The sequence below is a fragment of the Parasteatoda tepidariorum genome, chromosome 1 (assembly GCF_982258835.1).
Source record: "Parasteatoda tepidariorum strain Cologne lab strain chromosome 1, Ptep-v5.0, whole genome shotgun sequence".
Classification (NCBI taxonomy): domain Eukaryota; kingdom Metazoa; phylum Arthropoda; class Arachnida; order Araneae; family Theridiidae; genus Parasteatoda; species Parasteatoda tepidariorum.
In genome coordinates, this window is record NC_141755.1 from 61,351,936 (window position 1) to 61,368,914 (window position 16,979).

Sequence of the window (16,979 nt, forward strand, 5' to 3'; positions counted from 1 at the left end):
GAAAACATTTTTTTCCAACCTAACAGTAATATATGTAGAAATCATTTGTAGAACTATTTGAACCATAACGTAAGATTTTTAATTTAAATTGTAGAAGTATTTCTCTTCTTTAAGTCTTTCACGTACATTTAAAAATTTTTACCAGCATACTTTTTTGTGAAATTTAAACTTTTTGCTAATGTTTATTGTTTGTTAATTTGATACGTTACACAGATTAATTATCAAATTATTCAAAGTAAGAAAAGCAATGATAATACTACTTTTACCTTCTTAATGATAGATCCGTCTTTTTCCGAACTTTCAGATGCAGATTTCTACTGCATAAGACGAAAATTACTGCTAATTTTACACGAGAGCTCACCGTTTAGCAGAAGAACTCTTTAAAAATATGGTGCTGTTTTTAAATCGGATCAATTCGGAAATAAATATCTAATCCTCTTGGAAGTAAAAGAATATAGTCCGTCTGTGAGTTTTTAAATCTAGACACAGCCTGAAATGTCTATATTTGAAAAAGTACACAGAATTAAATGCACGTTTACGAAAAAAGGCACAGCTCGAAAAGCGTGTTTACGAAAACTGAAAAATTTCGAAATATGTGTTTATGAAAATGGTAGAGCAAAATATGTGTCTTTTCAGTTTTCAACCCAAATTTAACAACTATGATCGAGGAATAACGAGCGTAGCCTATACAAAAATTATTGCAAGGAGAAGAAGTCCAGCTCTTAGAATACGTAATTAAAGCTAGGAACTTCTCGGTGCGATATGCTATACCAGAAAAACAACTTACGGGGTGAGCAAGATACTTATATTTAGCAGAGCTTTAATATATTGAATTCATTATGCTATAACAGACTGAATTAAATTGGTCATTAAATTCAACTGTTAAAATAGTTTTTTTTCTTGATGCTTTTTTACAATTATATTTTTCTTTGCTTTTTCTTCTTGAGCTTTTCCCCCAGAGTCTTTTTCCTGGTGTTCTAGAATTAAGTGTCACTCATTGCAGAGATATGCACAAACTCTAAATGTTTAAGACAAAAATATGTAGAAGTTGTATCCAATGCCAACAAAATTTCATAAATATTAAGAAAAATTAAAAAAAAATTAGTGCATTGTAATTAATAAAATTTAAACGGTACTCCATTGAAATTAATAAAATTTAAAGAGTATTCTATGAAAAATTTACGGTAATCTAAGAAGTTTAGATTTTTTTAAATTTTTAAGAAACTTGACATGCTTGAGCCAAACGGTTTTCGCAATTGGAATAAACATTAGCAAACTACGTTAGCAAAAAGTAAACACAATGCTGGATATCTATACCTCGTTCATCAGTCTACAGTTCTTTTGTTTACATACTATAGGACTATTTCTTTTCGGGGCAAAACAATATATTGGAATAGATTAAAATTTATTTATTTTGCTAAAATTTGGCCAACCTCCGATGTCACATGCAGATCCTTAAAGAATTTGGCAGAAGATTTAAGGTGAAAAAGTTATTAAATTAAAGTGAATCTAATAACGGTTATGCTATTGTTTCATGTGATTGAAGATATGTAGATTGAAAATAGATTTTCATACTCAGTTTAAAGTGACCTTTAATTATAATTAGTTATTCATTTTCATTGCAATTACCTGTTAGCTGTTACATTTATTGAGAAGAGAAATATTTGTATTCGATTTATATAAAATTAAATAAAAATTAATTAACTGAAAGACATGAAGAATGATTAAATATAAATATAAATTTATGATTCAAATAAGATTTAAAAGCTAGGAAGTGTGTAGTACCTATAATGGCATGATAAGAAAAGAAAACTTTCACAAAACAAAAAAAGAAACATTTATTAACAATTACTATAAGTCAAATATTGTTTTAAATTTGTTTCTTATAAAAATATTGCCTAAATCTTATTTGTAACTATAAGTTACCATAAAACTATGCTTATTTCTGTTGCTGCCAAAAAGGTGAAATAAAAATTATATTGAGATAAAAAAGTAATTTATGATGGCATTTAAAATATATTACAGCATCTAATAACGATAACATTACCGCATCTATTTTCAAGGTAATATTAAAGACAATATTTTATTTTGTATTACCTCTTTTTTCGATGAAAAGGTGAGGGCTTATATGCAAGCACATTATGTCCAATTTGTTGCAACAGAGCATAAACACAGTTTACGATTGAGATACCTTTTAGAACTTTTAATTTGGAACTGATAACTTATCAGTTCATCTTTGGTTGGTATCTGATGTCTTCTTGGAGAGGAACTAATATTTGCACTCGGGGGAAGAATCTCTTCAATCGATTTTTGGCGCGTAAAGAATTCTAAATTGAGATCTTTAGAAGATAGAATTACGTTTCAGCCGTGATTAGGGAGTAGGGAGAGGCGACTAAAAGTGAGGTGCTTTGATGCTGAGGAGTACCGAACGATATTCTTCTCGCTTCTTCAGTTTTCCTATTTCTTTTCATCATATAACTCTCAAATACAAGCACACAGAAGCGATAATGTTTGTAAAGAAGAAGAAATAAATGAAGAAAAAAGAATAAATACGAGAATTAAAGGAGTGAAGCTGTTTCCACTGGAATACCTTTCTATAAATCTGTTGAGACTTGATTTCAACAAACAAATAATTCTTTTTGTTTAGAAAACTCATGCCATTTGAAATGTTGGGATTGTAAAAAAAAAATCAATAATATAAACGCAGCGTTCTTTATATTTTGCTTTCAAATTCGCAATCATGGTATATAAATCAAGGGGAATTCATTTACAAATGGTGCAGAATTAATATGATATAAAGAAAAAGAAATTAAAAAAATTTGCAAAATCCCGAAGAAAATACTTCATTCAGTAAAAATAATAAAACAATATTTGATTATTTGATCTATTACAATCTAAAATGCAATAAAAATATTAACACATTGATAAAAATCAAACTTCGTTATTTTACAATCTACATCTACAACTTTTATTCGCGTGATTTAGAATTAAATGATCCACAAACTTTTATCACTCAAACTTGACAGTGATATTATAAGCTAAAACATCTACATCTATAAACAATCTACATCTACAACTTTTATTCGCGTGATTTAGAATTAAATGATCCACAAACTTTTATCACTCAAACTTGACAGTGATATTATAAGCTAAAACATCTACATCTATAAACAAGCTACATCTACAACTTTTATTCGCGTGATTTAGAATTAAATGATCCACAAACTTTTATCACTCAAACTTGACAGTGATATTATAAGCTAAAACATAAATTAAAGGCTACATTTTAAGGGCCTTACATTTGAGGAAAGCTACAATATCATTTGAGGAACTATCTATATCATTTTGCTGTAATATATTATTTTGAATTTAGAACAGACAAATTACATAACACTGGGAAGAACAGACAGATTGCTATATGCCTGAAAAGACTAAAGGGTCCTTCCCAGGTTATTTGTTTTTAGACAAAGTACGTAACTAAAATCTTGAAATATAATCATAATTAATTTTTAAAAAAATATATTATAGACTTAATTATCGAAATTTTATGGTATTTTATACGATGTGGTAAGCGACTACATTTGATTAAAGGGAACACTGGCTTATCAAATGTGCATTAATTTCATAGATATTTAAATTTTCCTTTCTCTATGAATAATATAGATATGTTGAAATACTCTTGTTTTTTTTTAATGAAACTGCAGTACCTTACCTTTTCTAAATAGTGCCTATATACCCAAAAATACCAGGAGTTATGAGATACCTACCAAAATAAGGGGCCACTCTCTCCATTCCTCTCATAATAGGTTTTAGGTTCTACATATACGGTTCTATGATGCTAATACCTGAATGATAAAATAAGCACTTAAATTGGAAGAAATTATGAAAAATCAAAAATACTTAATATATTTAATAAATTATTTTTCAAATTACATGATAACAAAAAACGGGAGATGCCAAATTGGACCTATCCGTCTTTCGAGTGTTAAATATTTAAATAGCAATAATTCGTTAAAAAAAATTTTAAAAAATTGATCTTGCGAGAGCTTTCCACTCAAAGTCACTAAATAATTTTTAACTTATGCAAATATTTATGAATGCAGAAAATTCAACTTTTTAAGTAGAAAGCTTAGGTCACAAACACTTTTCATTTCCCAAAACTACACTGCAAAAGAAAAAAAATCCCGAGACGTTACTGAATATATGAGGCAGCTACGGTGCGTGCAGTTTTTAAAAAATTTCTTAATATTTCGGAAACCTTTTGTGGGGCTAGGATACTAACAATGTCAATCGTCATTTGTCAAAAAGTATCTGAAGATGACATCTATTTAACATGTCTTATACATTAGTGAATTAGACTTCAATAGTTGTAGTGAGCTAGTATTTTATCGGTGATAGAATTCGATGAATGGATTTGCTGTTTTGCTAGATTAAGATCCCCGAACTTTCAGTGCTGGTCATGAGAGCTGTATTAGGATCACGGTTGCGGCCTTGGTCTCTCCTGTATCTAAATTAGCAATCAAGTGTGTACAGGCCCTCGTTATGTGTTATCGAGACCGAGTAGCAACAGCGTGAGGAGGACAATGTCGCAGACGCAAATAGCAAGTTAACTGATCACTGTGAGCCATACATCTAACTAGGTATGTTCAAATCGAAGTGAGCGTTCCAATTGAGAAAGGCGTGTTGGGCGAGGCAAGTGTGTTCCCATCCACGGACCACCCATGTGAGACTAGGCTACCAGCAATGTCAACCGTCACCTATCAAAAGGTACCTCCTAATAGAATCGAGTTAACATGATTTATACACTAGTGAATTGGATTGTACTAATAGTTGTAATGCGCTTTGCACTCTGAAACTGAGTCGGTGTCAATGTGATTCAGTTTTCCACTCTTGAAAATAAAATATATGCTTTTCAATTGATCGGAAACATGATATTAAATTAAGTTCTCTGAGACTGTCAGGTCAAAATTAGTTTCTGAAATTTTTTGAAACGTATGACTTTCTTTAATTTTGACGTCTTGCGCAATTTTCAAAATTAGTTGTCTAAATATATATTAAACTTGATCCAACAGTTGCAAGATCACAGCTATTTTGAAAATAGTTTATTATTCGCCAAAAATCGTTAATTCCTGTGACTACACTGTAAAACGTCTCAGGTCAAATTACAGTAAGAAAGTACTTGCACCATGATTACAGCATCCGCAATGTAAAATCCACTTTCACCGTTATTTTTACTGTAACGCAGTGAAATTAATGAGATTGTTTCAGTGATTTTTCGGTAAATATTACAGAAAAAGTACGATATTTTCAATTTTTAATTCCGTGGAATTTTACGGTAAAAGTGGATTTTAAGGAGAGAGAAAAGTACTGTTACCCTGAGTGCCTGTACTTCTTACCGCAGCAATTTTATCAGCAATATATTGCTGCGTGCAGCTGGAAAAAAATTGAAGCATTTATGAAAACATTCTCCGATATTTTGTTTTTTTAAAAATAGTCCTATGAATAAATACAAATAACAGAAAAATATTCTGGAATTGCGTATTTTTACTGTAAAATCCTCAAAGTTGATTGCAGAATCTGGATTATTATGTTTTCATCTCATCTTTTATAATCGAAACCTGTTTCTGGAAGCGAATGCCAAGATTTTTTTGTTAATCCTTCCAGCACTGCAAAAAATGGATACTTAAATATCACGAAGTATTCAAAAATTTCGTCAAAGTGAAGAACTAACTAACGTCACTTGTTCCAAAATACGAATTTCGTAAAAAGTAAAGAAGAATTTCGCCATTCCATTTATTTCCAAAAAAATTTATATATAAATAAAACATTTGGCACTCGTAATGTCTAGTGTTTCTTCGAGCGATATTGTTGATCACTTTTTCGCTAACACTATACTGGTAGATCAACGTCGCCCCAACAATGCAAGCAGGACATACAAAACTGGCAGTTAAATCGCATCCATGCCCGCAGTGGGACTCGTACCCGGGATCTACCTGGTATGGGGTCAACTCCTTGAACACAATACAGAAAGGTCTCCTTATTTCGTCATTCTAGTTTCGATAGTCCAGCATTCATTTCAGTTTACAATCTCCCATAATGTACTGCAATGTGGTTCCATGTTGAGCAAAATAATTTTCGTCTTATATTTAGTGGTTCGCGTTTTGCCCCAAACCACGTGATTTCGTGACGAAATGATTCTCAAAATTAGTAAAATGAAAGTTCAAGGATTACTGAATCGTCAAAAGTGAGAATTTAATTTCTGAGAGTGAGTAAATAAAACTCTCTAAGAGTGTTGAAAAAGTGTATACATTTTGTTAACTACCCTGAAGCGAGCCGGATACTGATGATTAAACGGTAAAAATTGTCAGAGATAGACAAAAGAAGTGAATACAAAATTGATTTTTTTAATGCATCACCTCTTTCGTAAATGGATAATTTAGCTATTTTCATATTGTAAAATTATCAAAAGTTAAAGAATTAGCAAGATTACTGAAATTTTTTGCAACTTCTGATGCAGGTCCCATGACTCCGATTGATGTTGCGACCTACAGTTTAAAAAGATCTGGTTTAGAAATTTTTTTTCTTCTCAATATTGAAAATTCATTTAAACTGTATTTAACTATAACACCACACGTACTAATTGTTGATGTATACATTTATTGAAAACTAAATTATTTAAAATGCTAAATTAATAAAACATATTCCATCATAATCTTATGATTCAATGTATTAAAATACATGCAATACGCAAAATTAGAAAAAAAAACAATACCAAATACAATAGTTCGTCATGCGTTAGTATCAAATATTTATTTTACTTAATACTTAGGGAAACGATTATGTGAAAATTGTTTTTCGTCCTCTCAAATATTATAAAAGAAATCAGAAGTGCAATTAAACTGAATTTCAATAGAATGTTTGCCCTCTAATAAAGAACAAAAACTATATTCTACGATTTTAATGTTTTCTTAAAGAAACAAAAAAAAAACTTGATTCCAAAGTTTAAACCCAAGTTTTATTTTTTTTTACTTCGAACAAAAAAATAGGCATTTAAGAGCAAGTAAAATGCATGCATAGATTCTTTGAAAAAAAGAAAAAACAAATATTACTTTAACGTTAAAAGCTTTAAAAATTATTAAGTAATTAAAAAAAAAAGATGTGGTTTTTGTCATTCTTGGAACTTTTTTTTTCATTTTATCATAAAAATTAGCTCCTCTGAAATTACTAGTACATTTTTCCGTTAATAAATTTAAAGCATAGATTATAAAAAAAAAATTCTTTAATGCAGGTTCTCTTTCGTAACATTTTTGCTTGGTTTTTATAATATTTTAAAAAGAAAAATTTGCGAACCAATGTGATAACTTTTTATTTTACTTCCTTAAATGGATTTTAATGTTTAATTAACTTTTTATTACATTTTAAATGGTGAATGAGCTTTTCTTTTTTACAAATATATTTTATTAGCAATAATATTTGTTTTAGACAGTAGTATTAAATAAATCATACAAAGTATACTTTTCGTGAAATTGTTTTGTTTTAATATGCGTCTTATGAAATTATAAATATTAAATAATTTTCAATTACTTATTCAGAACGAATTTTAAATGTTGTAGAAATTTTATCTGGTGCTTAAAATCACAAAACCGTGAGAAATTGTTACTGAAATTCAGTTCAAAATGAAGAATAAAACAAAGGAAAATTATAGACATAAGAAAAAAAAAAGGGGGGGGGGAATAATAAGTAAAAAAATAACAAACAACAGTTTATATATATATATATATATATATATATATATATATATATATATATATATATATATATATATATATATATATATATATATATATATATATATATATATATATAGAAAAAAAAGAATGAAATTTTATTTAAAAAACCGGAAAAAAAGATATAATCTTTTCTTCAGCCCACACGATTATTTCTGATATTGTATCAATAAAGCCAAAGCAAAATATATTGATACAATAGTGTGAGGAGCACTCAAAATTTTTTTTATAAAAATAATAATAAATAAAATAGATCACAAAAAGTAAAAATAAGTAAAAATAACATGTAAAAACAGAAAATAAAATGAAATAAAAAGAAAAAACATTAAAAAGGGGCTAGAAAGCGAGTAGCAAAATCAGATCAACTTACATGGACGAAAAATTTTTCAAGAATGATTTAAAAATGTTTTCGCAGAAAGATTGCCAGATTACAAAATATGAAAACAAAAGATGAAAACAAAAGCGCAAATTGAGTGTAACAAGAGAGTTTTAAAGTGTCGTTCTTATTGCACTGCTGAAGTGATTTGTTATTCTGAAATTTGATTTGTTAGTTACCAAGGATGGGCCCGAAATGGATGTGCGCAAGGTAATATTATACTGGATAATTTTAAAAATTGATCATAAATAGTTTTAGAAGATAGATGTTTATTTAAGAAAAAATATAAAATAGAAAAGATATATAAATTGCCTGTTTTGCAAATAATTTTAGCCGCTGATTATTAATTATTGAAACTTATTGTTTTTCTTAACTTTCTTCGTGTTTTCTTGTATTTATTTATGTATTATATATATATATATATATATATATATATATATATATATATATATATATATATAGATATATATATATATATATATATATATATATATATATATATATATATATATATATATATATATATATATATATAGATATAGATATAGATATAGATATAGATATAGATATAGATATAGATAGATAGATAGATAGATGGATGGATATAGATGTTTATAATCGTACACCAAATGGTTTCGTCATATAAACATATTTGACATTTCAGTTTTCTTCCAATCGGACGAGGTATGATGCTCACTTTAATTTGTGATTTTTAATGATTTTAGCGACATGTGATTCCTTAGGGTTCCATTTTAGCTGTGAATTCGTTATTGAATGCCAAATATCATCCTTTTGTATTCCTTTTAGAATACCTAGAAGTATTTTTCTTTCCAAAATGGCGTAATCTTTCTGATTCTGTAATCTTTCAGAGTTAAGCACTTATAAATCATTTACATTGTTTTTCTACCAATCTGTTATGATCTTAAATGTTTCTTCAAACCATAAAACATTTATTTTATGCAATGTAGGATTTTTCGCTTCTCAGACATGTAAGATCATCACGGATTAGAAACATCAATGTCGATTTCTGTTACCATAGATTAAACTATAAGTTTTCATAAGCTCCAATCACTATTAAAGTATCATTTTCGGATCTATTTTTAATGAAATAATATGTCATTAATGACATTATAATTACATTATTAATGGCATTTAATTAATGACATTTAATGATATTATAATTATGCATGCTAAATTAGCTCACTATAATACCATAGTTAAACTTTTTTTTCGTTAAATGATCTTTTAGGTCAGACAAAAATGAAATTATTTTATTTTTTATAAGTCTATAATTGACGTAGTTTTGAAATAATTATTGTTTTCATTATATATCTAACTTGGTGTAATAGTTGAAATTCGAATATATGATTTGAAACCACTATTTATCGTCCTGGAATTTACCATTCTAAATACCCATGATAATTTGGTTCATTACAATGCAGTAATTTAATACTATAACCATTATTCAGTCATTGCTGGTCTGATAAAAAAAATTTACTCTCTTTAAGTCTTCCTAATTTTTTTAAATTTTTGTTTTATTATCGATCTTTTTATCCCATAAATGTATTAATTGAAACTCGAATGTATGATTTGAAATCTTTATTTACAATCCAGGAATTTAGCATTCTAAATATCGACGTTATGTTAGTTCATTATAATACAAAAGTTAAACTATACAACCGTCAATCAATCGTTGTAGGTTTGATAAGAGTAAAAATATTTTCTCTTTTATTAGTCTAGTTATTGCAGTTTTAATTTTTTTTTCTTTTTACATCTTACGTGAATGTAATAATTGAACCTTGAATGAATGATTTGAAATCACTATTTACAGTCCTGGAATTTATCATTCTAAATATCGTTGTCAAATAAACTCATCATAATGCAGTAATTAAACTCTATAATCGTTAAGCAATCGTTGTTAGTCTGCAAAAAAATATTAACTCTCTATTAGTGTTTTTAACGTAATTTCTGAAATTTTTGCTCTATTTTGCATCTTTTTATCACACGAATGTACGATTTGAAACTCGAATGTAGGATTTAAAATCTTTTTTTACAGTCCTGTAATTTCGCATTCTTAAAACCGACTTTAAGTAAGTTCATTGCGATACAGTAAATAAATTCTAAAACCATCAAGCAATCGTTGTCGGTCTAATAAGAATAGAAGTATTTTCTCCTTATTAGTTTGCTTAACGTAGTCATGAAATCATTTTCTCATTATACATTTTATTTGAATCTATTAATTGAAACTCGAATGTATGATTTGAAATCACTGAAATTTAGCATTCTAAACATGGAATGTATTAATTGAAACTTGAATGTATAATTTGAAATCATTGGAATCTAGCATTCTAAACATGGAATGTATTAATTGAAACTCGAATGTATAATTTGAAATCATTGGAATTTAGCATTCTAAACATGGAATGTATTAATTGAAACTTGAATGTATAATTTGAAATCATTGGAATTTAGCATTCTAAACATGGAATGTTTTTTTTGAAACTCGAATGTATAATTTGAAATCATTGGAATTTAGCATTCTAAACATAGAATGTATTAATTGAAACTTGAATGTATTAATTGAAACTTGAATGTATAATTTGAAATCATTGGAATTTAGCATTCTAAACATGGAATGTATTAATTGAAACTCGAATGTATAATTTGAAATCATTGGAATTTAGCATTCTAAACATGGAATGTATTAATTGAAACTTGAATGTATAATTTGAAATCATTGGAATTTAGCATTCTAAACATGGAATGTATTAATTGAAACTCGAATGTATAATTTGAAATCATTGGAATTTAGCATTCTAAACATGGAATGTATTAATTGAAACTTGAATGTATAATTTGAAATCATTGGAATTTAGCATTCTAAACATGGAATGTATTAATTGAAACTCGAATGTATAATTTGAAATCACTGGAATTTAGCATTCTGAACATGGAATGAATTAATTGAAACTCGAATGTATAATTTGAAATCACTGAAATTTAGCATTCTAAACATGGATGTTAAATTAGTTCGATATAATACAGTAATTAAACTCTATAACCATTAAAAAATCGTTGTTGGTCGTCTTTTAAAAATATAAATCTTCCCCCTTGTTTAGTCTACTGAACGTAGTTTTAAAAAATGTTATTTCATTTTGCCTCTTTTTATGAAACGAATGTATTTATATTTATTGAAACTTGGATTTATGATTTGAAATCACTATTTGCAGCCATTTGTATTAGCATTCCGTCTATTGATGTTAAAACAGCTCATTATAATATTGCAATTAAACTCCATGTCGGACTACGCCCTCTGCGCAAAAATCATAGTTCCATTAATTATAGCATCACGAAACAAATAAAATGCTAAACACACGCGAAAACATCATTCCCTTTGATTGATGATGCATTTACATAAAAGCCACAAATGTTTAGTTATAAACCTCAAAAATAAGAATTTCATTTTTCTAAAGAAATGAGTGGATATAAAATTCATTTCAGTAGTTTAATGAAACCGTTAATATCTAAGTTTATCAATAAAGCAGGGTCTCGTCAAAATTATATACCGACATCCATTAGTATGATTCTCATTTGCATAAGAAAGTCCTGTTTGCCGAGTGAATTTGAATAAACAATTCATCGTTTGTTGAGTTCGATCATAACTAAAATGTTTCACTTTCTATGACAAAAACATATTCATATTAGAAGCTTTTGTGGAATTGTTTTATTCAAATGGCTATTTATGCGTTTCATTCTTCCTCCATGATTGAGTATTTGTAAAACCATAGGAAATACTTTTATCCCTCGATTATGATAAACATCTTATTGAAATTTATGTAAGAATATTATTTTCATAAACAATTACAATGGAATGAGATAAAAGTTAGCATCATACACTGTATAAAAAAAATCCAGATTGCACTTTGTGAGCATCATCCATTTAATGTTATACCGTAAATTTTACAGTATTATTCATTTATTCAGAAGGATTCAGCGATTTTACGGTAGTTAATACTGTCAAAATTACGTAAATGTAAAATTAAGGTAACTGTAAAATGACGTTAACTGTAAAATTACGTTAACTGTAAAATTACGATAACTGTAAAATTACTATAAAAACAGTGGTTTTACAGTGAAAAGTATCGGCACGTTGAGTAACTTTTTTTATCAGAATTTGATTTGGAAATTTTTACAATGTAGATTGTATTTTTTTTTTCAACTCTTAAAGCATAAAAATAAAGTTTCATCTGTTTAGAGACGGTTGATTCCATTTTATTTGTCGATGTCTAACATAAATCATGTCACAGAAATGTTTTATATGTTCTTAAGAAAGAACGCATAAACATTTAAAACACCGGAAGCTTTAACTGTATCTAAAATGACTAAAGTTTATTTACAACAAAATAAATACAGAACGCATATGTTTTATGTTGCAATAAATTTTTTCAAACAACTCCAAGAAATGATACAGAAAATATTGAATGTTATTGTCTTTTTTGTATTCACAATAGATTGGTTATTGGATATTGCTGAAGACTTAATAATATTTCAGAGTAAAAAATAAAATTGAAAGACACTAAATTCAAACATTTGAAAGCATTTCTTTACATGGGAGGATTGTGAAAAATAAGTTTTTGTTTTTGATAAATGGTATTGTAGAAAAAGGTGTCGATAAACGTGCAAAGTTCAAATGAATTTAGATACAAAATAGTTATATATAGCTAGTTGGACAAGAAATATTTTATTTTCAGCTTGTTGCGCTGACTCTTCCAAGACACGTTAGTGCTATCTTTACTTTTATGAGTTGATTATTAAGATTATGCAATTATTTGCACGTATGCAATTTAAAATGCTGAAATACTTTGGAAATCCACGTTGAAATCTCTTAGAAATTAGATTCCTGTCACACTTGGTGGAAACAATAACTTCGGAAACTGATTCAGATTTGTGTCTTTTTTTAAATAGCGAATCAATTTTAAAAAGATACATTTTAATAAAAGCAAATGATTTAAATATAATCCTTCTATACAAAGCACAAAGCGAATTCCATATTGCATGAAAACTATTCTTACTAGTTTGCCGAAATGTTTATTATGCGACAAAAACGGCAATTTTTTAACTCAATGTTATTCGTAAAAGAACCAAACGAACAGTTTTCGGAAATCAATACCAGAATACTTTTTGGATTTAAATGACTTGGGCAAATTCAGTTACCTTTTAAGTTACCTACGTATTTAAAAATACACTAATGCTGAAATATAATTTTCCTTTTAATATTTTGAATCAAGTAAAAAAGGCTGAACTCATACTGGTTATCATTAAAAATGTTGATGCTTTGAATGTAAAATGGCAGAAAAACAGAAGTAGATAGTACAATTTTTTAAACCTTAATTACTATTTGCATGCAATTCAACATAGGGAACTAGAAATTTATTTCCCCTAAGTTTCGAAATCAGTCTTTAATACCGTCGCTAGTTAACGGAAGTTGAAAAAAAATACTTATTGCTATAAAATTAAAAAAAAAAAAAAAATAAGCAATTTTAATTGAAATATGTGCTGGGGCATTTGTTAACTCTGTTTTCTGCCTACGCTGCGTTTTTGTTGAAAATGGTTGTTTTCAGCTGGCAGCGCCATCTGTTGATTAACCCTTTAGTTAATTTTTTAACTTAGTAGGAATAAATTTTTTGAGTACTTAAGCAAAATGTAATTTTCATTTCAATGGTTTTTAAAGACTTCCGGTAAAATTTTTGTAATACTGTGTATCCCAAGCACCCTTTTTTCGAATATTGAAAAACTGTTTCTCTCTTTCCAGATACATGGCCATTATGCATCCTCTGAAGCCAAGGATGTCAAGAGCAACAACCCTAAACATCACTGTCTGGATATGGATTTTGAGTGTGATTCTCTCCTTTCCGAATCTCCTCTACTCCGTCACTCGAATCGAGACTTTCGTAAATGGAGACCATCGAGTGATATGCTACATGGAATGGCCAGATGGACCCTCCACTCAAAGTGACGACGAATACATGTAAGTTTACATTTTCAAAAACACAAAAAAAGAATTTTTTTTTCATTACTTGGAAGTTGAAATTTTTGGTTTAATTTATTAATTCTAGCAGTCTCAAAAATGACTGACAATTTGAGAAGAGAAAAAAAAAGACTAGACTAAAGGAGAAAAAAAACATGATTTTTCTGTCTTTAAAATTTAATAATCAGTTGCGAATTTCATGAACATATGAAAAACTGCTATCAGCAACATTTTATTTTATATTATAACCGGCCTTGAACAGCCAACCCAATTCTGAGTTAACGACCATCATAGTTCAACTTCATAGCCTTGTGATTTTGAACACATTCCTGAAGATAAGGGAACTCTTAGATCAAACATTGGGAGAAACAAGTATTCTCTGAGGACTTTTTGATGGAATTGACCCTCATTTGCGTTATATTGGGTTAAAATCCATGGGAACCCCTATGGTTAGTCGCACAGCGAGGGGATTCTAACCTATGATCCGTCTAACACAGAGGATGTTTTACGTCAGCACAGAGTGCGGTGCGAGCAAGATGCTGAATTTATATCAACCAGCCATCTCTAAAATTTGAACCTTGGTCATCTCATGGGGAGTTGAACGGTCAATCACTTGTGCTACCGCGACGTAACTAACTGCAAGATTTTATATTTTATAACAATCGTTAAAAAGCCGATTCAATTATGATCAAACGACTACCAATTTTCGATTCCGTAGCCTTAATATTTCAAACTTCTACAAAAGACAAGGGAACTCCTGTATCAAGTGTTTGGGAAAATTTGCTTTCGCGGAAGACTTTTAGATGGAGCTAACTTACAGTTGCTTTGCATGGTGAGGACAGTCATTAAAAACTCCCACGGTTAGCCTGATGGCAAGAAAACTTTCACCCATTATCCGTCTGGGGCATGAGGGTATTTTACGTCAGCATTCTGGTCGGTGAGAGCCAGGTGCGAAATCAACGTCGACTGGGATTAGAACCCGGATCTTCTAATTGGGAGGCGAGCGCTACATCCCCTGAACCATCATGGCTCTTACTGCAACATTTATAAAATAAGTACGGGAAAAACTATTTTAACTGAAATATGTTCCCCGATGTTTTAATAGGCAATCTTGTCCTAAGGCGTCACTACGATGTTGCTTCAAATAGTAGTTATATTTAAACGTTTTATTTTTTTCCAGTCGAAAGCACCATCTACTAGTGAACTTGATAACCATTTATGAAATTTGCTGGAAATAAATAACTTGCTTCCTAAGCTGATGGCAGAAAACCGTAAAGTTTTATCGTATTCTTCAATTCTATAATTAATTATTCAAATTTTCGAACCTTTTGGAACACTCAATTTGTTGATTTCTACTGCTTTTATGAGAAAATTAGATGCACCTTCCTAATTGAAGAATCTGCTTCCTAAATTTATTATAATTATTAGTTTCTTTCTCTGTTGCGTTGAAATAAGCTAGAGACGTCCCCATTTTTTATATACTTTCAGATTATGAGGAATGTTTGAACAGCAATAAACTAATGTTTTTAAAATTATTAACTTAAAATAAACAAAGCATAATATCTCAGAAGAGGAATAATCAAACTACAAACATCATATTTAACTTGTTTACATCTCAAAAGTTTATTTGCGATGAAACATTTTTAAATACATTTTCAGCAGTTCAGACATCTGCTTAAATTTACGAAACATATTTATGATTATCACCTCTGAAGTAAACAACATGAATACAAAAGAGCTAAAAAAGAAGGCATTCCTTAACAGAAAGAATAATGCCAAAGTATGTCCGTAATTTGACTTCAAAATTAATTAACTTTGAAGACAAACACTTCAAAGTGATAATGTCCACAGTATTTCAAGGAGATTCCATTAAAAGTGTTAAAATTCCATTTCCCAATTGTTTATTTGCTGTTTCTTCAAACAAACAATACGCTTTGTTGAGAGATATTACAAACAATGCTTTCTTTTCATGTTAAAAATGCAATTAGATTTCATTAATTAGCTAATTACATTAAATACATTCGCATTTTTTTAAATTAATCAATGATATTTCAGACACTCTCATTATTTTATATTAATATTTCATTTGAAAAATGTGAAAATATGCAAAACGCTAGGCTGATTAGAAAAGTCTCCAATCTTTCACATTCAAGCTGGCATTTTTAAATTTGTTACACTTTACTCATACGCAATAAATCTAACAAAAAATACACGAAAATTACTCAAAAACCTGAATTTGGTGAGGCTTATTGCAAAGACCCTTTTAGGCAAATGACTTGAAAACAATCAATATCATTGAGCAATCAATGTTGAATTTTCTAATTAGTATAAAGGAAAGTAACTTCACTATAATAACTCTAATCAACGAACTGGTTTGCTCACTGAAGCGCTAAACCGTCAATCAAGTTGATTAGAAGATACCTCAAAACTATTTCGGATAGCCTGACGTAACAAGTGCAAGAACCATGAGCATTTCGAGGAAGGTTCGATTCGATAGTTTGTGTATATATATGGGTGATTCTCAGGAAAGATCAAATTCCAAAAAATTTCAAATTCAAAATCTTCAAAATAATCTAAATTTTTTTTGTATGCTTCTTTAGCTACACTTATTAATATCTTATAGACAGCAGTATAGTTTACTGACATTTGCTCGAGAAAAAAAATAAAATAGAAATTCATCAAATCTTTAATGCCAGGAAAATGACATATTACCTTAGAAGTTTAAAAAACAGTAATTTTAAGTTAATAGTAAGTAACTCAACTTAAGCCTTTATGTTAGATGGACCAT

The 16,979-nt window shown here is 28.8% G+C and overlaps 1 protein-coding gene across 1 annotated transcript in view; it reads left to right on the forward strand.

Moving 5' to 3' along the window:
* LOC107441932 (tachykinin-like peptides receptor 99D) overlaps nt 1-16,979 on the forward strand; it is a 102,722-nt gene that overhangs the window by 69,673 nt on the left and 16,070 nt on the right. The window contains exon 2 of the mRNA XM_016055355.4: nt 13,976-14,191. Coding sequence (XP_015910841.1) covers nt 13,976-14,191 — 216 coding nt within the window. The remainder of the gene's footprint in view (nt 1-13,975; nt 14,192-16,979) is intronic.